This window comes from Phaenicophaeus curvirostris, chromosome 8 (genome assembly GCF_032191515.1).
Source record: "Phaenicophaeus curvirostris isolate KB17595 chromosome 8, BPBGC_Pcur_1.0, whole genome shotgun sequence".
NCBI lineage: Eukaryota > Metazoa > Chordata > Aves > Cuculiformes > Cuculidae > Phaenicophaeus > Phaenicophaeus curvirostris.
In genome coordinates this window covers 34,448,272-34,471,339 of record NC_091399.1, presented here as the reverse complement: position 1 = coordinate 34,471,339, position 23,068 = coordinate 34,448,272, and the positions used below count along the sequence as shown (strand labels likewise).

At 42.4% G+C, this 23,068-nt stretch overlaps 1 protein-coding gene across 1 annotated transcript; it reads left to right on the top strand.

Moving 5' to 3' along the window:
• Nucleotides 1-1,093: 1,093 nt before the first annotated feature.
• On the top strand, nucleotides 1,094-20,948 carry FYB2 (FYN binding protein 2). Its single transcript, XM_069861831.1, is given in 17 exon segments — nucleotides 1,094-2,127; nucleotides 3,093-3,287; nucleotides 4,343-4,376; nucleotides 7,093-7,193; nucleotides 7,937-7,965; nucleotides 9,137-9,168; nucleotides 10,041-10,122; nucleotides 10,444-10,597; nucleotides 12,832-12,961; nucleotides 13,061-13,104; nucleotides 13,405-13,474; nucleotides 15,440-15,520; nucleotides 16,820-16,848; nucleotides 17,622-17,682; nucleotides 18,259-18,348; nucleotides 19,852-19,936; nucleotides 20,189-20,948. Coding segments are annotated over 17 exon segments (2,319 nt in total). The 5' UTR covers nucleotides 1,094-1,313; the 3' UTR covers nucleotides 20,477-20,948.
• Nucleotides 20,949-23,068: the final 2,120 nt, after the last annotated feature.

Below are 23,068 nucleotides of genomic sequence, written 5' to 3'. Positions count from 1 at the left end.
GCTTACATGGCATCACACTGCTGACCACTAATATGAAATATAATTGGAGCAATTCAAACCTCTCCCCCAAGGGTTGGTTCTTTACATCATGCACTACCCTGTGAAAGCAATAAAGTCAGTGAAAGGGGTTATTCAAGAGAAATTGTCAGTGTTTAATAAATCTTGCAATTAAATGCAATAAAACCTCAGTATGCTATTCATCTGTTCTGCCTTAACACTTAAGGCTGGGGCTTTTTTCAGAATAACGAAGTTCTGTCCTAGATAATATTTTCCAATTTCCTCATTAGACAGATCCTCGTGAAGCCTTACAGTTCTCTGCACTGGCCTGCACTGAACTAAGCTGCACCTAGTGTAATCATGGCATATAAAAAGTTATAGAGCAGTTCAAGGATTTAAGTAGCTCATAAATTTTTCTTCATATTTTCTCCCTAGTTTGGTTAAACCACAATGTTGCAGGCAAAATATGAGGTCCCCTTTCTCCAGCATGGGACAGCGAGGCCCCTGGAGATAAAGGCATGGAAAAAATAAGAAAAGTTCTTTAAGTATCCTTTTAAACTGCACTGTCATTGATTAGCTCTCTTTCTGAGTACCTTAGCCTGGATTCATCACCTGCATTGAGAGATGCTCTTGAAGTCCTTGTGTCCTTGTGTCCCGCATGCTTGATTTGTATGTCCTCCATGGGGTGGGAACAACAGCAAGGGGAGAAGCATCCAAAGACCCATGGGTAACCTGACCTGAACTAACAGAGTGGAGGAAGAAGGTTTTGACCCACGGGTCATTTGGAGCCCACCAAGGAGGGCATCTGGTGCTTCTATTCCCAGGCTGGATTTTCCTAGAAGAGATGAGAGATGGACTGAGGATCTCTGGAGCAGCATCAGCCCCTCCCCTGCCTGATGCTTGTGTACTGAAAATAAAGTGCAGCTTTCCTGCGCAGCAGGTGCATGAGTTGTTGTTGCAGCAGCTCCGCCAGGAAGATCTAATATTCATTTTAGCATTTTCTAGGTCCTCCTAAGGGACATTGTCCAGCACTGGGTGACACTGGAGAGCAAGAGCCAACTCCACTAGTCCTGCTGGCTGTGCTTGGTTGTTTCCACACTCTGCTCCCGTGTTTTCCCTCTCTCTGCTCTGTTGCCTTTATCAGCAGTGATTTGTGAGCCCCTGAAGGATCCTTTGAGTGAGCTAATTCCCCTCTCCTGCTCTAAAATTTTCACCAGGCTCTACATATCTTTGGTGACCAGGGTGAAGTTTGTGGCCTCTTTCTATCTAAAATGATAATGATCATATAAATTGCCTGTTGCCATCTCTGAAAATGGATGTTTAGTGCTCTCCTCTCTTCCCCAACCCAGGAAGATGTGACTGATTTCAAAACTCTACGAGCAAAATTTCAAAATGATTCCAACTTGGCCAACAAGCTTGTGCAGCCATGCAAGAAGCCTCCCGCTGAAATCCCTCCCAAGCTGGGCTCTGGAGGTAATGCTGTGTCCAGCCCTCTGACTCAGAGAAGGAGAGAACTTAAAATACTAAAACCCAAGGATGAACCTGCCCATCCTGGTGCCCAATCCTTCGTGGTCACCCAAAGCAAACCCTTGGCATGGCCTCGAGCCAAGCTGGGTTACATGGAACCAACAGGGCACACTGAAGAGTACAAAGGCACTGTCTTGGACAAAAGGCAGGGTTCTCCCAAGAACTGTCAAGAGAAGCTTCTGCCATTGTATTGCACTGACCAAAAACGATCAGCCCAAACATCTCCAGAGGACCCTTCAGTCCCCAATTCTTTCCACCATGCCCTACAGATCTGGGAAAACACTTTATCCTGCAGTGAGAAAGCAAGTGCACTGCTCCCAACCCAATGGACAACAAACTTACGTGTGCACCCTTGCTCGGATAGGAGGGTGACATGTGCTCCGGCTGCATCGTATGACAGTAAGATGCAACCATCTGAAAGCGAACCCGTGCTGGTCTTGCATGCTCAGAAGAAGGATGCTCTGTGCAGCGGCGGGCTGGCTCTTCCCCAGACTCCCAGAGGACACAGGAGTTCTGATGAAGCAGGTGCTAAAAGCACAGTGGCCACTGCATTCTGCCAGCCAGGTTTTCGTGCTCCAAGAGAGCAACCTCAGCACCAAAAAGGTGTAGTAAACTATTGTCTTGACAATGAGCACATATATATGTATCTGTATGTGCTTATAAGCATATATGTGTATGGGTGCTCTTGAGAGTGCAGGATATAGCAGCTGGAGAGAAAAGCTGTTATGAGTTGGGACCTTCAAACAAGAGGCCAAGCAGGCCCATTGCAGTGCTCCCTTCTTTCTCCAGAGGTCCTGGAGAAGAGAAAAGGGCCCCAGACTCCTGTTGAGCTTAGATAAGGGGAGGAGTACCCATCTCCACCAAATTGAGAGTAAGATGAAGCGAGAAGGCAGGGGAGGGAGTATCTTTAGTTTTGGTCTGCTTTGGCCTTCTGCAATTACAACGTAAATGTGACTACGCCCTACTATTTGATTTTCACACAGAAATAGAAAGGTTTGTCTCTTCTGCAAAGACAGTTTAGTTCAAATTAAAATGGCTTAAAACTGAATTCCTCCTCTGCACGCTCCCAGCTTTGCTAAAGGTCATATTTGAGCATCTCTTTGCAATATATCTTACAGAAATTAGTACTAGGAAAATCGAAGGCCATGAAGTTCCCCTTGCTAAAGTTAGGCTGAGTGCCCGTGCACTGAGAAGATTAAGTCTTTGTTTACCCTGGAAAGCCACCTCACTTGCACCATGTATAGAAAACAGCTATGCCACTAAATTCTGGCAGATTAAAGTGTTGTCAGTACAAAAAACTAGGCTAGTGTTTTGTAATCCAGAGGAAGGGAGCTGTCAAGAGCTTAGGCCCCAACGTGGTTAACCTTGTAAAAATATGTAAAAATGGACATTTCCGTTTACTTTTCTATTCTAGTAATGTGGTAAAAGCCCTGCTGTGTAACGGGGATGCTGAAATTGGGAGGAAGAAGAAATGGTTAGAAATGTCAGTATAACAACTAATAACCCTACACAGATTTTTGCTGACATGAGGGCTAATTGCTGCCTGTCCTTGTGTGTCTCTGGAGCAGAATTGGAGCCTCCCTTCTGCAGACCTGGAGCAGGAAAAATCTCTGACAGCCCTGGGAGCAAGTGGCCAAGAATTAGACCTCTCCCTTCAGCTGAATCTCTGGGTCCAGCACCTGAGAAGCCACCAAGGCCCCCGAAGTTTGATCTCAGAACTTTCCAAAGTGCCATGCCTACAGCGCATAGAGGAAATGAAACGAGTAAGAGGTTTCTAGTCTTTCTCCCCAAACTTGTTCTACAGAAAATGAATAATGCATAATGTGCAGTTTATCAACAACTATAATGCCATGATTCCAAGTCCATGGAAATAAGGTGTTACTTGTTTCTAGTGTCCCCAAACATTGAAAAGGGATCAGCAGTTTCAGTAAGACTGCTCTTAATCTGGAAAAGGGAAGTGGTTTTCCAGGTTGGATATCAACTCCCATGCAGAAACCTACTTTCCTTTCAACTGCAGTGTGTTGTGAATGGTTTACAGCTGGCTGTAAGACAGCAGCAGCTGCATATGCCATGAGCTGATCTTTATTGCGCCTCTCCAGTGGAAAATGCTTTGACTCTGCAGCATACAACTGTGGGAAGGCACAATAAAATTGGTAGAAACTGGCCTGCTAATCCCCCCCTTCTGCTTTAAATACAACAGAGGGGAACATCATTAAATGTTGCAACATCAGGAAATGCGAAAGTTCAGTTTCCCGTAAGAAAACCCTATTGATGTTGCATAATAGAATATTCTGGACTGCTTATTAAGCTACTAAATAATGTTTCTTTCTAGATATGGCCTTAATTATAGCCAGATCTTTAGGCATAACTTTGGCTGAATTCAAAGGGAGCTGATTTTCTAGGAAGGGCTTGACTAAATTCTCTTTGGCTTTACTGTGCCAATGTTTATTGGTCTGCCCTGGCTTTGATAAGAAGGGAAGAGAGAGGCTTTCACTGATACTCTTTTCTAATCAACTTGCATTTTCTAAATGGAAACTTGTTACGTTTATACGTCATCAACCTCATGCTCTCTCAATATTTCTTACTTATTGATCTCTAGAAAGCCTGAGGTTGTTGCCCGGAAACATGAAACAATGACATATTAACATAGCCACATCCCTAGTTTCTGCTGGTAATCTTATTTCATGCTTGTCTTTGTGTGTGGCTTGCTGCCTAGAGGAAGGGCCATCTCTGTCACACCTCCCTGTTGCTGCAGTCTGTGTTCCATAGGAGAATGGTCTTGCCTTCAAACACTAATCCTCTGTGTATTTGTGTGCAGCTGCTGATGAAGAGGATTACTTGACCCCCAAAAGGTGAGTGTGTGGCTCACACAATGAGGAATGTAGGCAATGGAAGCATATTCATCCCATGATGCTAAAGCATCCCGATGCAGGCTGGAGAGAACATCCTATTCCCAGAGGCAGCAGCTTACTGCAGGTGTTGTGTGAATCTGCATGGGAAGCTCAAAACTGGCTGGGATGACCTTCTCCTAAAGTAGAAAACTTCAACTCTATTTTCTTCTCTGGGTTCTTTGAGCAGCATGGGAACCCTATCTGCACGTCTTTAGGTCTGATTTAGCTGGTTTGAGGGGAAAACACTGCCAGTGCTTTGGTTGCAAAGATCAGTTGGCACCCATATGTTTTCCCTTGTCCTGTTTTCCATGTACTCAAGCTTAGTGTTTTTATAAAAGAGATGCTTTTGAGAACTGTTGCTGAAACAAAGCCCTGGTGTAAGCAGCAGGTGTTGGGGATTTTTATTTATTTTTGCCAGCACTGGAGGAGCTTGCCTTCCTCATGTTTGTGCAGACAGCACAGCCAGGGTACACTGCCTGCCTTCCGAATCCCAAGGACTTCAGCTGTCTCCAGATGCTGATGTGAGATTTTATTGGGTCGTGGTCCAAACTTGCCCACCAGAGCTGTTTGGTTCAGGTTCTGATACTGCAAGTGTCTGAAACAGCTCAAAAGCCTTACAAATATAATTGGGTTTGTATACAAGAGGATCCTGGCTACTTCTGCTATGTCTCTGACTTGTAGTGGTCCCAGTTCTGTGCCACAAGAATAACAAAAGTGGAGAAAAATATTTGTGAACATGTTGTGTCTTAGCTGCAGGAATATGCAGCTGGAATATTAGGAAACAGAATGGCTGAACCAAAGCAAAGAGAGATGAATTCTTAAAATATTTTTTGTGCCCAAACAATAAACTCATTCAGCCAGCAACACAGTAAGTTATGTTTTTCATATCATCAGGTGTTCCTGACAGTGTTGGTTGGTGTTTTGATTAACTTTTAATCTGTACTTGTCAGAAGAGAACTGGTCAAAAAATAACCAGCTCCAAAGCTGTCATGCACCACGAGGAAACTGTTGTTGCAGCAAGATTAGCTATCTTGCTCAAATACTTGTGATATGGTCTTTAAAATATGTTGCTTGTTAAATATTAACCGTGTGATAACTAGGGAAATGAATTTAATGAACTCCAGCACAAAAGCAAAATCATAGGATTTGGGGCCCAGAAATTTCTCCCCTTAAAGCCTCACTTGTAATGAGGCCTGGTCTCTTAGAAACCCTGATGTAGATGCTCTGACCAACTAATCTTGAGCTCTGATTCCTTGTTTGAGGATAAATAATCTGCCTTCACTGATACTGGTCAGGGATCCACTGTCCTAGCTGTGTTTCGGGTCTGGTGTAGCACTGTGGTATATACAAAGGGCTGTCTGGTATCCAGCCAAGCTCCCAGGACACAATTTTATCCAGAGACTGGGCTGGGGAAGTGAAATGTGGGGGATTTTCCTGTTTTCTTCCTCAGGTGAAGGCACCAGGGATAAAATACCTGCTTGTGGTATTAATGCAATATGTATGTGTGTCCTATTTAGTGAGAACTACATGTCCAAAATGTGCTGTGGGACCAGTAAGCCTGTAGGCACTGCCCCCAATCCTGGGGGGCTACAGGAGGCTGGGGCAGTCTTTGGTATTAGCACAAGCTTCTACTTAGCTTTCAGTATTGTTTCTTACTCTGATTTCACTACTGTTAAAATGCACCTTGTTTCTTGTCCCTCTTCTGGTTTGCAACAACTGCTTAGATGTTGCTCTTTGAAGCTGAATTGTGTCAGTGACTCAAGGAAAACCAAACCCTTCCTGATGTTTATTATAGACTTACTGTTAAAAGATGGAAGTCTCACTATAGCTTTTCCTATTCTTTTTTTGTTCTTTCACCACCTGACCCCATCCCCTGTATGTGCTACGAGCTGCGCCTTGTATATTTGCCACTTCCCGATACACTCCTGAGTTGCTGAAAACTCTATTGCTGTGAACAGAAGCAACAGAGATTTCCTGTATTTGCATGAGTGATCTGGGAAGGCCTGGATTTCTCTCTGCACCTATTCCCAAGTGACATTAATTTGAATTTCTGGAGGAGGAAAGGAAAATGGAGAATGAGGAGATGGGGACAGGACTGGGAAGCCCAGTACCTGAGGCTGTGTGGTGCTGGGGCTGAGATGTTTTGCCTCCTTCTGTGGCTTACATGTGCTGCTGTCTGCATTGGCCTGGATTGCCTGGCTTGATAAGCTCAGGAGCAGGATCTTTACACATCCCATCTGGTATCTCTGCTTTCCCCTTCCTGTTTCCTTAGGTGAGAAACAGCATGCCAAACTGTACAGCTAAGTTGTTATTAATTTTAAAGTAGTTGTAGTAGGTTTCCTTGGACTTTTGTTTATTCTTCTGCTTGAGGATTTTCTGTAGGCGGAAGACCATAATCCCAGTATAAAGTTCCTTTATGTGCTTTGAGCCTTACAAACACAGCTTATCCTCTCAAAGGAAAAGCATTGAGACTGTGGAGTTGGGAGGGAGGTTCAGCTGAGCCCTACATCTGTCACAGGTCTCCTCTCCCTCTGAGGAATTCCTATGATCACCTTGCTATCTTGTAGGCATGGTATCAAAGCACTTGAATTCTCTGTCCTGAAGATGAATATTTTTTATCAGACTTCTACAATGGTCAGAAAGAAAATCTCTTCTCTCTTTTCTTTCATCTTCTCAGTGCACAACTAGAAGAGCAGCATAATTATGAAGAAACCCGGACATACCTGAATCAGTCTGGGGACACCACAACCTTGAGTGTCACTGAAGGTACATTGCAAAGCAAGACTGCTAGGTGATCAAATGCTGTTTGGGATAAAGCCTCTAAAAGGGGAAATCATATAGTTTCTTCAAGCTGAGAAAAGCAGCTGTGTATTGGTCTGGGTGACCAAAAAGTCTGGGTGACAATGTACTGTCTGTCTGTGTACTGACAGTGTATGAGGACTTTGGGGCACAGAAAAAAAAAGGAATTAGTGTTTCTGTGGTGAGATGGTGCTTACAATAAAACTCAAGCATGGAAAGGTCATGAGAATCTACTCATGTCAAAGAAAAAGAAAATAGTGAGTCAAATCTCAGCATCTTCTTGGGAACAGAAGGGCAAAAGTTAGAGTTTTTCCATCACTACTTCTTCTCAGTATGATTTTTTTTCTGTCAGAGTTGCCACTGCTCTGCTTTTGCGCTTTTCAAAGTTGCCTCTTTGCAGGGAGGTTAGTTTCTGCCTTGTGCATTGGTTTTCTCTCCCCTTGGAACAGGAGCCAAATAACATCCTTGAGGGGACCTGCTACAGCCCTCTTGGGTTTAGCCCTAGGGCTATGAAAATTGTGGCCTGTCAAACTCAATGCTGTGGTCCTTCAAATGTAAGTCAATGCTAAATAGGAAATCGAAGGACCCTGGCCTGTAGTACGTGGTGAATGTACCATGATGAGTGTCTACCTGGTTGTTGAATAAGTGGGCTGAAGTTGGGTTTTGCAAATGTTTTTTATATGGACTAAAAAGTAATACATATTGACAAATATCTTTTCTAGTACCTAAGGCAGAGCCTCAAGAACACAAGGTAAGTCTCATCACAACGGGTTTTGATCTTTCAGGCTTGATTTTACCACGCATACCATGCTTTCCTATCTTAGAAACTGTATTTTCTTACCTGTTGAATATTTCTTTATGTATGTTGTCTGTGATAACTCTCAAAATTAAATAAGAAATTGCAGAAGGAACACAAAGACTAATGAGGTTTCTAGACACACTAGCAGAGAGGGTCAGTTCCCTTGACTTCTGCAAACGTATAGAAGTGGTATTACCACCTGGATGTTTTTGCCAAAGGCAAGCTGTGTGCTGGTAATCCATCTGTGAAGGCATAAAGGCAAAATTGACCTGTATTTCTTGTCATGGGAGCACTATTTGCGTTTTGGCTCATAAACAAGGGCAACTCTTGTGGTCACAACTGTATAGGTTTTCATCCCCTGCTGCAGGGTTATCTCTGCTACGAACTACTGCTTGACTTTTCATTTTACCCTGACTGCAAAGCAGGTAGCTATTCACCTTGGCAGTGGAGATAGATACCTTACAGTGAAGGCAAGATAGTGCATTGCACACTGCAGCAATTGCTCCAGCTGTCTCTTGAGAAGACCTGCTTGACTGCCTGGACAAGCTCACAGTGTGTAGCTGGGCTGAGAGAACATGTCACCGTATGCCAGGAGGTGATCGTGTACTGGATATCAGTTCTGGCCCTGATAAAAGAGAGAAAACTGCTCCTTGGAAAATGTCGAACTCCACTTTTAGGTCCTGACTTGCAAAGCAATCAAATTGTCCAGGAAATAGCACAGGTTGCTAAATGCACTTATCTGCGGATGATTTGCAAAGAGTTCTCTGGCTTGGCTGTAGTTTTATTTTATGGCAGGTTGGAAAATGTTTATTTAATTAAAAAAACTTTCTCCTCTTCTGAAAGCTCTCCAACCTGCAATTGCTTTCATTCTGACCAGTAGCTTCATTGGACTGATCCCTTGCACTGTTATATTATCCCTGTACAGTTTGTCAATATGCGTGTCTGCTGTCCGGCAAAGTAGAGGTAGTATCCTTGCCTGATGACTATTCCAAACATAAAATGTCTCTAGGCTTTCTAAAGAAATATTTCTTTAAATACTATATTACAGTTGAGGCCTTGTATAAAAGCTTGAGTGTTGAAAAAGAAGCACAGTGACTGAAGGCTTTCCTCTTCTTTATTCTAGAAACAGAAGAGACTTCTCTTTGCCAAATCCAGGTAATTTCCTTTTCTTTCTCTCAAGCTGCTTCTAACCCCCAAACTAACCCAGGTTACATTTAGAATATTGTAACCTTCAGTAAATAGAAAGAAATGTCATATATTTTATGACCAGGACAATGTAGATGATTATGCTTTTCTGTGTCAGCACTGATGGTTTCAAGGAGTGTATTTATTCTAAACCATATTTGGAGGGAAGACTTTCTTCTCTCCACTGGCCCACAAAGTTAAAAAAATAATAAAGCCTTGCCTTTTTCTATCAAAACCTGAACTCCTTCAGTATCAGAAGGGAGGGGTATGAAACTTTCAAACTAAAACACCCTGTTCTGGATCCAAAGGCATGTGGTAAGACACAGTCCACACTGAATTTCACCCTACAAATGTCACATTTTGAACTCCTTGTGGTGTTTTGTTACTGTCGGTGGCCAAAGACTGTTTTTTCAATGGGTATTGAAGAATCATATGATAAAAAGGGGTAATGTCAGTGGGAAATGTTATGCTGGGAAAATAAGGTATAATATTCTACCTCCTTCTGTTGAACCTTCTTCCATAAATTGCAACATAGTACCATGAGAGGCAAGTCTTGTGAAACAGGTACCACCACTGGCAAATGGATCTAGCTTGTCCATTCCTGCTACTAGGATATAATCATATTAGTTTGTTGCTTTTCTAAGAATTGTTGCTATTACTCCAAGTAACTACTGGCCTTTAGATTTGGATTTGCCTTTGCTTCTAGTAATGGTGGTCTTTCCTATGTCATTCAAAGGGAAAATGAGCAGCTTATTTTGACATAGTCATAAACAAATCCATCTCTCTGTGACTTTACTGAAGTGTCTCTGTTCTGAGATCTCTCTCGTTTCTGAAATTTTCAGTCCTGGAAGAGCTATAATAGAGGATGTAGAGCAAAACCCAAGACTTGTGAGAGAGCAACGGGAAGCAAAGAACATTTTCAAGGTATTGTATCCTTGAGACTGCTTTTCATAATTACTTTTCTCCTTCTTTTCTCCCTCTGTTCAGGAAACAGTTGAAATTTGAGTCCTTAATCACCTGTTTTTTTCTGCCTTCTCTTTTGCTTGCCCGTTGCTCAACTGCTGCTGGCTAAAAGGCTGCCAAGCTGCACCTATGTCTACCAGAAAGCCCTGGTAGAAAAGGGCGTAAAACTGTTTTAAGTCCACAGAAAGATAACTTATATTCTTATAGATGTATGTGTATGTAAGTTACATTAGAATGCTGCTTCTAAAGACTGTATTGACCAAACCAAATATCTGATCTCAGACAGGTGGAAAAAAATATGTCTCTCCCAATAGCCAAACCAAGGAAGATGGTAGAGGCAGGATGAAGGTGCTGCAAGTGAAGCAGAATGTGATGAGTACCCAAAATGCAAAGCATCCTACCCCACAATGGCTGACAAAAGACAGAGCAGGGCTCTGTGAGTATCTCATTGCTGCTGAGTGTTTCTTCAATTCTCAGTCCCATCTGTTGCCCAAATGTCTATTCCATATGGGAAATGATGTGAAATTTGGATGCAACTCTTGAACCAATTTAGTTAAACCAGGGCAAAAGGTTGCATGCACATTTTATTCTGGTTTGAATAATTTATTTCAGCTTTGCAAATAGCTCCTAAGTTGGTTAACCATCTGCAGAACTCAAACCAAGGTGTTTGTTTTTCTAGCAGATTGCCCTTATCCAAGAGAGATGAAATCCATCTCCTCTGCTTCTCATAATTTATTGTCTCAGAAAAGGGTTTGGCTAAGGCTTGTGGTAGAAACACACATGAATGGGATGAGAGCCTGAAGTCTCCCTCTGTCCCTTAACAAGATGGATGATGGCTTCTTGATACAACCTCTCAGTAGTTCTAGTGAGTCTTTTTCCGACTTTGGGATCTGTCCCAGACTGAAGCCTGGAGGGTTTTTTATGATCCCCCTAGGCTGAGATTGAGACACAACCATGGCCAGATGCCGTACATCAAGAGTCTTTCTTTATTGTAAAAAGCTGTAAGTGAAAATTGAGAGGAGGCTTGCAGCAATAGGAAAGAGAGGAACAAATATAGGAAGCTAAGCAAAGGTTTGGGATAGTGCCGCAAAAATAATCGCTGCCATGGGTCTGCAGTGTCTTCAAGGGTTGGCAACTCAGGGGTCCCACAAAGAGTTGGTAGTGGGCAGAGGCAAGTGTGGGCTTTTGGCGAGTCCTTCTATACCTTTTCTCAGCTCGGGTTGTCATGCGCTAGGCATACCACACATCTTCGCCCACCTGCACTTGTGCATTACTACCTGGTGTCTCCAGCTCATTTTGCATGTGGTGGTCACGTGCCTTCCCCCCCTGCCCCTCAAAGCCAATCTTTTGCTGAGTGCTGATTTGCTAACTTTGTGATTTCGATGACTCTTGTGTTACAACCCAGCAGTGACTTTTAGCAATCTTTGAGACAAAATGTCCCTATTCAGCTCCTTGCAGGCTCCTTCTGTCACAGTGCTCTGAGACAGCACCCAGAGAAGGTGATATGCACCTTAGCTGTGCAGTTAAGCCCAGTCTCCTCTGTAAATACTATCCTGCAACTTCAGATATAAGTGTGCATAAACTTTCTTCTGCAAAGGCTTTCTCCTGCCTCTGCAGGCTGTTAGTGTGATACAGCAGCATTTCAAAGATGAGGGAGAAAAAAATTAGCTCTGTTGGTCAGGAGCGTGAAGGAGAAAGTGTAAATTGACAGTGGCTGTGGTTGTTATTGGTGTGGTCTTTGGGTTGGTTTCTTTCATTTTAAAACACTTCATAATAATTTTCTGGTTTGGTTGGTGTCTGCAAGAAATCTAGGTGGTTTGCTTGACCTTTGAACGGATGGAGGTAATTTGGGGGTGTGTGCAATTTTTTTTCAAAAGTACTCGTGGTGAGCTGCCTGGTATCGCCTCACCAGAAAGCCTCATTCAGGGAACTGTTTGGTTCTTTCCTGCACCACCCCACTCCTTCCTCTGCCCGCGTCCTTTTCTTCTTCATAGGGATTTGAATGTTTTGCAGAAATTTTGTTCATTAACTAGATCATGTTGTGCTGGTACATGTTTCTGGTGAGGTTTTCTGCATGTGCCTGTGTTCATTTAGAAACATTATCCGCTTTTACTTATGTGACTGCATTTCCACATAATTTCAACTCTCCTGAATCAGTTGTAAGGATTTACTATTGCCACCTACCAGAGTCCTTCATTGCTTTTTCTGGAGCTAAAACTCTCATGCTTGTTTCCAGCCTTTGCTGAAATACATCTCTGGGATACTCTCTCCTCACCTTTCTGAGGTGTTGATTTACAGGTGTATTCCCAACACACTGGCCCATTATTTGGACCTTAGCATCTCCACCAACCATTCTTAGCTGTCCCTTCAATCAGTTTTCTGAACATTCATGAATAGTCTCTTGGGATGTTTTCTGGTGAGGAGCATTTGGGTCAGAGCTGCCACAACTGAGAATATTGACAGATGATCTTTTTTTTTTTTTAACCTATAGCATTTTAAAACTGTAAAATGTTTTAAAGCTAAATGTTTTAAAATTTTAAAATCTTTTAAAATTATCACTTTCTTTCTCAAAGTGGCTCAGAGACTTTCCTGGACTCCTGGGATAAAAAGTATGACTGTAGGATCTTCCTCAGAAAAGCTTCTAAAGCAAAGGTCCTTTCTCTTTTCCAGTGCATTACATGCATAATGGTGTTCCAAAGCCACAAGTAGAAAGAATAGCCCTGAACCAAAGCACTTGGCATTCTCCACAGGTACCAGAGGATGATATATATGATGATGTTGAGGAAATGCAAGATACACTGTGAGTATGGACATGGGATACTTGCAATTGCCGTGTCTGTGAAATGTATTTTTAAAACTATGCTGCAGCACATGCTGATATAGTATTTCTGCCTTTTAGCAGCCAAGCATCGGATGCCTCGAGCTTGTTTGCTTCAGCCAGCAGTAAGTGCAGCACATGGGGAAGCTTGAATGGGAGCTGCTTTTAATTTGGGCTGGTTCCTTGGAGACTATGTGAACAACTTTATTTAAATTTCAACATCGAAAATATCTCCTTCTGGCTTGGTTGCTCTAAATCCCCATTAAAAACAGTGTAGGTAAATATATGTGTCTAGTGTGGAATTAATTTGAGCAGCCTTGAAGGCTCTGTAAGAGAATGTAATAGTGTGGTTGCAATTTGTCCAGTAAACCTCACCTCATCACTACTGAGTGTGGTTTGTGATAATTGCATGCCTTGGTTTTAAGTTTCAGGAAACAGCTATGAAGAAACATATGAAGATGTTGAGATTGGGGATGAAAATCCAGCAAAACCAGAGTAAGTTGCAATTTCTTAGCCTGTGTTTTGAAATACTAATGGTGCTTCTTTGATCTCGCATGTCAGGTACTGGCTGGAAGCCTTTTATTTTTTTCTAATGCAAGTGCAGAAAGGCATTGTACGGTTGTTGTATGGCTTTTTCCCCCTCTTCTTCCCTCTTTCCACTTTGGCTGATACTTAGGGAGCAAAAAGTAATTACCACAATTTAATCCCTAAGCAGTGAGGCCTTTATATTAGTGCCTGTAGCACTCTTCATCCATTGGAAATAGCTCTCTTACAGACCTCTGCTCACATAAAACACACAGGACAGTCTTCCTATCCTTCTCTTGATCTAAAGCTTTGCTCAGCTGTAGCTAAGAAGTGGTACCTTTTTTGTGTGCTGGAAGAGGTAGTGCTCAAGGGACAAATGGGGACATTGTCCTCATAAAAAGGGGCAAAATGCTCATACTGCAGATCACAGAAGGCCGGAAAGCTGAAAATGTCCAGGCTGACATGCTGTAACTAACTTGGAACCTGCTCTTTTTTTATGTAGCTTCTCAAGATATTTGCTTCTACAGGGTGTGTTATAAAGCAATGAGTTTTGCAGCCTCAGGTTTATTTGTTGCCTGAGCTTCCCAAATGGATTAAGAGGTGAAACGTTAAGTTAGTTGTATTTTCATGTATTAACTTTGTGTGGTTCCTTACCCTCATGCAGTAAAAGATTTCCTGTGTCCCTTCGTAAGAAGTAGAGACAGCCTTTGGGAACAGCATGTGGGCTGGGGATGCTGTACACAATTGCTTTGAGTGCATCTGGTAGCTCTCTTCTAAAGAGTGGTGTGGGAGGAATAATAATAAGGTGTTGCTGTACATCTGCTTTTCCCTTACGGATGTGACACTTGTACTGTCTTGCATCTGGATTCAAGTCTAGCTTATGTGTGCATGTAGAGCCTTTGTGTGTCAGAGTTGGAGAAAGAGGTATGGGAAACCTGAAATCCTGGAGGTGACTGTGCAGTTCTTGAAGGATGAAAGTGTCATTTCTCTGCAAATTGTCCATGGGAGTTGTGTGGTGGAGGTGCACAAACCTCTCTGGATAGAGACTAGGGTGCCGGTGTCTGCATCTGGCTCTCGGACCAGCCATACATGGCCCCCTCCCACTGGGAAATGCACCCATGCCTCTCTTGCACCTCTCTGAATCTGGGTGCTGAACAGTAGCAGAAGTTAAATTCTATTGCTAATTCACAGAAGGCCCATACGTCTTGCTGGGTTTGCAAGGGAATACCACAGCAAAGCTAGGGTTGGAATCAAATTCGCAGGGTTCAGAGGTCAGTGCCTTGATCCCCAAACCGATCTTTACATAATATTTCTATTGATCCCACGTGCAGGATTAGGTGTGCCAATACACATAAAATATTTTTAATTGTACTTGCACATGGGTAGTGTGCCCCCTATGAGGATCTTGGCTGTTCAGAGATACTCCATTAGGAAATGGCTGTGTAGCTTTGCAGCTCCCCCGTAAATTGGAGAGAGAAGGGCGTGTAGTGGAACGTCCTTCTCGAGAGCACACACAACACAAATGCGTGATGAAGGGTGGAATGGACAGATGCTCCTGATGCACTCTTTTTGAAATGCGCACTGTATGCTTATTGGTAACTTTTGTCCTTTCAACAGGAATTTTTACTTCAAATAAACCTGGATCATTCTGTAATTGTTGGGTCAGAGAAGGACAAGTTCAGCTAACACAGAAAAGTTTAAAGCTAAGCAAAGATCTGAGCTTGGACTTTTGCTGTGTTGGTGCCTATCCTGTTGAATCCATCACTCATCCACAAGATAAGATGCTGTTAAATCCTACTATTGAGCTGAGGTCTAGGGTCTAGTAACCTTCCTTTTTACCTGCTTCAGGACCTCTGGGACTACAACTATTACAGGTCTCACATACTTCAGTGCCTAGCGACTCTTTAATTTAAAATCTGATTCTCTTTTGGACAGAACAGAAAACCAAAAGAGATTTGGAAACTTGTTTAAGATAGAAAAGTTGAAGCTGAATACTAGATTGAAGGAAAACTTCAGGTAAGAATATGTTTGTTGTCCAACTCCTCCCCCTTCCAAACCTGAACCTGTTCATATTTGCCATATTTTGAGACTAAGACATCTAAGAATGCAGCTTTATTGGGAAAGCTATGCCAAAAGTGTTTCTGTCAACTCATTAGCAGCTGCTATGGCAGATGTGGCCAGTGGTCCATCTGTGCAGCATCTCCAAAGCCTCTGGCATCAGGAAGCTACAGGAGTTGGTCCTACAGCAGTGTCCAAGTTTGCATAGGCTTTCTGCTGCCTTTGGTACCTTTCTGATGCCTCAGCATGATGCAGGTACTCAAGGGAATGTAGAACACGTCTGCTGCCTAGACCTGTGGGCCAGGATTAGACAAAAGCTTGCTGATGTGGCTCTTAAGGGCTGAATGTTTTTATTCCAAGTACCATTTATAGTCAACCTGGCAAGAGCATCTGCTGAAAGAGTTTACTGTTGACTCTGTAGTTTTAACAATTTAGGGTAGAGAATATTGTATAACTTTCTGTAGTGACCTTTTGTGTACTATAACTTAATGTTCAAAACCGTGGTTAAGTTCCATGGAAGATGCCTTTCCCTCAAATGCATAGTAGCTACCTGCAGAACCCTTCCTCCATCACTGTTAGTGTGTGCCTCACGCTGTGGACCATGCCTGAAGTCCAGGGAAATGCTAATTTTTCTTATTTCTTCCGAAATTTTGATTAACCCTTTCCTCTTCTATCTGAAGAAGGTTTGTTTTACGTAAAACCCTTTTCAAGCTAGGTGCTCTGCCATGTCAGTGGCTCCTTCCTGCATTACTGTTAAATATCGCTACAGGGAAGGAGCCACCAGGTTTCATACTATTCTCCTGTGACAAAGAACCTTTAAAGCTCACACGAGTATCTTAAATACCTATTATCATTCTCACATTTCAATTCCTGGGCAACCCATATTGACAGGCTACGAGGAGGGAATTACTACTGACTACAGTTACCCACTGCCCATCAACCATTTAGCTGTTGGGAAAGGGTGTAGGAGTGGGCAGGAGGAGGGTGTTTTGCAGGTTGGGACTATTCTTTGGATGCAATGTAGTCCAGTCATAACATACCTGATAAGCACATGGTTCCTGCTGCTGCCAGGGGATGGAGATGCTTATTTAGCAAGGGATATAATTCTGGCAAATGCTGTTGGTGTCAGGGGGCCTGTGCACCTAGACTTGCCCCCATCGTTTCTGCTGTTAAGCACTGCTGTTTTGTCAGTGTTCGTGTTTTTTTGGATGATACTGATGTACAAAATTGTTTCTAAAAGCCTTTTTCTATCCACAGATTGCTTTCAATGTCAGTACCAAATATAGGTAAGCAACATACACATATCTGACTCTCGGGTACCTATATGTGTATGAAGAGGCAGACGTATTGCACAGTGGAAAAGCAAATTTGTGCCTTGTACCTCTCTGAAAATCACATAATATGGCAGTGCTAACTTCATTGGTGGGTGTTAAACTAAAGAGGGGGGGTGGGTTCTCATTTGAGGGTGTTCTTTTCTTTTGAAGAGTATTCTTCCTGCAGATCTGAATATATTTAGGGAGGCAGCATGTGAAGCGGTCCATGCTGAACTACTGCTTACAGACTGGCAGTGGTGTCTAACAGCCACCTGGCAGCTCTCTGTAAAACCTCTTATCACTGTCTGCTAGAGGGACAAGTTTGTGCTTCTGTAAATAGGGGAGGGGCACAAAACCTGTGCCCCCCTAATCAAGCCTTGGGAAGGCGCTAGAGTGAATTAATTTACCCATTTCCTCAGGATGGAAACCTTGCCTGGGCTGGCCACAATGGGAAGCTGGGGCTTTGCTGCTGTTCCTTCTCCATTCCCAGAGCTGGACAGCCAGAATACTGGACACCCATCCACAAAACTGCCCTCAGAGACACCTAACAGAACCAACCGTCTTGCCTTGGGCTGCAGTTTTGGCTGGGTTTTGGAGCCCTAAGGACCTTCATTTTGCATTGCCTTGGCCCCTTTGAGTTGTGCATCTAGCAGCAGCCTGAATTTTCCTTTGCAATACATTGATTTGAGTACGAGCCTTGGAATGACATCTCCTAATAACTTTCTCTGTTGCATTTTGGTTGACAGTGGTTGTTTCCCAGGAGGACATGGTGTATGATGATATCCAGGTGGGGCAGAGAGAGCTGAGGTGAGGAAGATGCCCTCACCTGGGGCTGACCTTGGGCCAGAGAGATGGTCCTCTTGGCACAAACCTGTGCCCTGAGGAGCCTGCTGTTCCGTAAGGCACCAAGGGTCATGGACTGGTCGGGACTCGGTCCTCTGGAGACAGTTCAGGTGCCCTCTCCATGTCTGTTTAGTTTGGCAAGGAGAATCCCACAAAATGTTTCTTCAGTGTTACCTACTTAGTGCCAGAAATGTGAAAAGCAGAGAGTTCCTCCCTGAAACATGTGAAAATCCATACAGTTTACCTAAGGAAGGAAAACTGTGGCCCCCAGACCCAATAATAAGCCCTGTCCTGGCAAGTTCCTTGTTGGAAAAATTGCTTTTAAACGGAACAGCATGTCTTGATGTTTTGCTGCCAGATGATTGTGGCAGCAGTGAGTGCTGGTGTAAATCATAGCAAGTAGCTGCATTTGGGTGGTGGTTGGAGAGGGGGGGACAGGGAGAAAACCCACAACTTTTTAGGTACATGGATTTGGGGAGGGGACACGGTCTGCTGGAAAAAAAAAATGAATTTCTGTGTGGCTCTTTCCTCTCTATTCAGGGAGAAGGACAAACATAAAACCTGGATGCCAAAATTTCTAATGACAAAAGATGATAAGGACCAAAGGAAAAGCAGTGATGATGTGGAAAGGTTTTGATTTCCATTCTGTGTTTTCCCATGTTGTCTAACTTTATACGCACATCTCTTGAGTCATTTGCAGGAGTGGGCTGCATCTGACTGTAAACATTTTGTGTTTTGCTGCTGCTCTGTAGTCCTTTCCCTTTGAACTCAGCTTTCAGGAAACTGCAGAAAATATCTTGAGGGCAAAACATCCCCTGAGGATCTCACCCTGAAATTGTATCATGTCTTCCCACTTTGCCAAGACAAAAAGGTGTTAGTTGATACATACTGGGCTGTGCTCAGACCCATTCTTTCTTTAATTGTGCCTTGATTACATATTTGATCTCTGTGGGTCACCTGTTGAGATTTTGGCAAAACCACTATGTTTAGAAGACCTGCACACAGTGTAATAATTGCCCGTGTGTTCCTCATGCCTTTATGTTAAAGCATTGATTTCTTGGGTCTTCTTTTTCCAGTTGAATTTATTGCATTGCCTCTTGCTGTACCATTTGTCCATAAAAGCAAAATAAAAGCTTTGTCTTATGGTTGCTGTGAAAATTCCCTTGGAAGTAAGAGATTTTATTTCCCTTTTAGATCAGAAAAATGAGCATTGCAATGAGCTTTTTCATGACCAAATATGCGGGCCTTACAAATAAGTGCAAATCAGAGATATATTTTCTGGGTTCTCACCACGGAGTTCCTGCATGGGATTGCTCAAACGCCTCTTGTTCTTCTGTGCAGTCATGCACATATAATTTTAGAGTATCAGGAATCTGATGTGATTTCATCCATTCCTTGGAGATTGCAGGTCCTGCAGGCTGACACTGCCAAAGAGGAATCTCTTTAGCTCTTGTTTCCTCTCCTTTTAAATTTTAAGTGCATGAAAGTTAGCCAAGAATGAACAGTTTATTGCAGGTGGGTGTTTTTTGGTTGGTTGGGGTTTTTTCCTGTCTTAGTTTTTAAATGAACATCACAGCTGGCATTTACGGACAAACTGGGACGTGTGGCATCTCCACACCCAGCATAAATAGCTATAGTTCCTTTTAAGCCTGTTGTAAGAGTTTGATTTGACTTTAGAGTGCCATATAAATGTGTATTTTGGTGACTTTCTACTCTGTGCACTAAAAACGCAACAAAAATCTGCAGAGCTGTGTCAAGCCCGACTTCTACAAATGACTTGGGATGAGAGCTATCTGGGGACCCTTTATCTTTGGATATAAATAAATCCAGAAGGAGACAAATTGCTGGCGAAAAGCTAATAGTTGTCTTCTATAAAAATACAACTGGTTTGAAACACTTGATAGAGTTTGTTTGTTCCCACACTGCTTAGAGAGAAAACAGGTATTCCAAGTGGGGATACAAAATGGCTCAATCCATGCTTGAGTGCAACATGAGTTGCATATTCATCCTTTCACGAAAAGCCAGAGTTAGGCTTTGGGTTGCATTTCCTAGTGTGCCAGGTGTTCTTTAAATGGAGCTCAAAACTGTGTGTGTGTGCACGCGTGTGTATGTGTCTTCTCTCTCTCAATACAGAAGTATCTTCAAATTCAAGAAGAGCAATGCAGAAAAAAGCAAAAAGATGGAAAAAGAAGAGAAGTTTTTCAGAGAAACATCTATGGTATTTAACTCCTATTAGAGTGGAAATCTGGTGGTACCAAACTATGCCGGGATAGACATCCAACTGACCTGCTGCTTTCTCCTCTAATCTGGGATCTTCATCAGGGACATAGCTGGGCATTTTCCCCCTTCCTCAGCTTTAAGTAAGACCTCACACTCATTCTGCAATCTGTTGTCTCTGTCCCTCCACACTACCCTTAAAGACATTGCACGTGAGCATAGAATGTCTCACACTTTTATTTCTTCTCTGCAGCATGACAAGGAGATCAGTGTCATCAACACAGCCACTGTTAAGTGCTCAGTCCCCAGTAAGAGCAGAATTGATCTCCCAATCACAGCTGGAGAACAGCTGGATGTTATCGATGTCATGGAGGGCAACGCAGTCATTTGACGCAATTTGGAGGGCAGATGTAAGTTTGCAAAAAGTCTCTGGCACGGGCGGTCAGTTTCCAATCCAATTTTGAGGGACAAACCAGCTTTGCAAGCAACAGTATGTTCTTTGTGCTTATCCACTGCACACCTCAGGAGTTTACTAATTTAATGCTTTTTCCCCCTTTCTCTCAGATGGATATATTCTAATGGAGCACTTGAACTTCAGGTAAACTCAGATTTTATTTATGATGATGTATATTTTCCTCTCCTTCCCGTGTATAGATATCTGAGATCTAGAGAAACGTACTTAAAAACTTCTGAAGGCAGGGAAAGTTTAATGTAAACAGACAGTATTAAATATTAAACAAGTATTTCCAGTTTTAGTCTGTTATTCTACTGCTATACAGGTTTCCAGTCCAACAGCAGCTAAAAAAAAAAAGCAACCCGTCCAGTCATGACTTGTATAAATTAGAGATTCTTGACTGCCTGCAGATATGTCATATTAATTCACATCTGCAGCAAATATGGGCCACTCGGTGTGCATCCCCTTGCCAAAACACCTCCTTAAATCTCCTGCTGCAATATAATTTCTTTGCATGCTCATGCATAATTGATACAAACGAACCTCCTGTTGTCCATTGTTGTGACACTTTGGGTTTTTTGAGACAGACAGTGCTAACTGCCTCAAGAGCTGCTGTTCCCCGGAGCATCCCTGAAGGTCTCTTTTGTGCTTTCCACGTATGTAAGAGTCCACGTTGGTCAACTGTGGAGAGCCAATGTGAGTGTAAATAAAGTGAGGGGATTTTACACTGTTAAATGTGCAAGAGACGTTTCCTTTTTTGTCTGCTGTTTAGAGCATGTCTTCACTGATTATCTCAACATTAGTTATTTTTAGCGTTTCTCACTTTTGGAAGTACCCTGTTGATTAGCTCTGAAATGGCTATAACACTTCTGCATTTGAATATAAAATTTTGTGTAGAACATAACAATTTAGTTGCTTCACGTCCATCTCATTATGGTCTGGTTTAGATGCAGGAATTGCAAGACTCCCAAAAAGATTTGCTCTTTAAAAAAAAACCATATAAATTTGAACTGGTTTTGGTCTTAACAAAAGTACTGAGACAAGAAGTATGTACTGCCACTCTTGCTGTGTTAAATATTTAAAATAGTGGCAAACTTGACTCATGTCTTTCCAAAAAAAATATTAGAGTAAATAAGGCATTCAGTCAAAATTTACTTTATTTTTGTAAGCTAACTTTGGCATCCCAGATATGTAAAGGCTGACTTCTGACTTCCCCTGCCTCGCAGCAGCAGGCAGTTACCCAACAGTTGCCTCTGTGTTCAGCCTGTTCTCCACTGTGGGCTTGGAGGATGATTGCTTATTTTAAGAAAAATGCTTCTAAATGTAGGAAGAGAAATATAAATTACTAATAGCTTCTCCTTGGTGTATCCAGTGGATACCTTTTGAAAAGCAGAAAAATGTGGATAGGGTTTTTACGTGGCTTTGGAAGAAAAAAAAACCCTTAAATATGACTCTAGTGTACAGCTCCTGCTCCTCCCAGGCACATTTTTAAGAGCCCATATCAGTTTGCCCATAAATATCCTAAAAATGTAGATGGTTTAATTAGAAATTATTAACTGTTCCAGGCTTAAGAAAACAGAGGAAAAGTGCCGTTTGCCACACAGCCATTTCAATGCTGGCATAGAAGACATCAGAAAAACAGAGCAAATTATTTAACATTTACTTCTATGCCCATACAGGCACTCTTATTTATTTTACCATGTGGTTACTATTAAGTGTGTTGGCCTGTATCCATCCTTTCAATAAAAAAAATAAATAAAACAAACCCCTCTAAGCATGCGCAGCTTTGCAGGCTTGCCAGCCCAAATATTTAGACTTCTCTAGCAGAGATGAGAGCTCAGGGAGCTGAAGAGATTGTTTGTCCTTCACCTACAGCCTTTGCAGGGAATTGTCCTCATGGAAGTTGTGGAGACAGTTTACCTGGGGGGCCTTTTTCTCTCATGGCAGTGTTTAGGTGATCTTGTGAAGAAAACATGCCCTGCCTTGAGTCCTTCATCATCCTTCTCCCCATCCAGCACTAGCTCACAACTCCTGAAAACTATTAATCACCCACTCCCACTCTGTAAGCACTATAGGCAAATCTCATATTAGCTAGATGTGCTAGCTCTTTTTTTGTTTCCTAAGGAAGTTATTTAACATTTTTTTCTTTTTTTTATGTATTGATTAAAAAAAATCTCCCCGTATATCCTGATATACATTATTGGGCCCTGTTCCCAGTGCAATTACGCACAATCCTTGTGGGGTTGACCCAACTCAATGCAAAATGTGAACTTTTGCACTAGCATTGACAGCTGACTTAATGCAAGGATGCCTCCTAATGCACTTAAACTGTTTTTCTTCGTGGAGAGAATCCAATGCATGTACAAGAAGAAAGTGCTTGATATGGGATGACTCAAGAAAATACACAAATGCCTTACGTATAGCAACTTATGATTTCTTCAATTAAACCACAGGTTGGCTATATTTAGGTCAAGATAGTGGTCAGGAAATTAAATTCTTCCTTTTTTCTTTCATAGCCTTCCTAAACACACCAAAACTTGAAGTAATTCTCGTGAATTTTAAACCCTGTTCCTTCATGTTCCTTTTCAAAATAGAAAAGATCATGCTAACTGTTCTGAACTGTTGAATCTGAGGGAGAACTGAATGCATTTGGTGCCTTTTCTCCAATGAAACATTTTT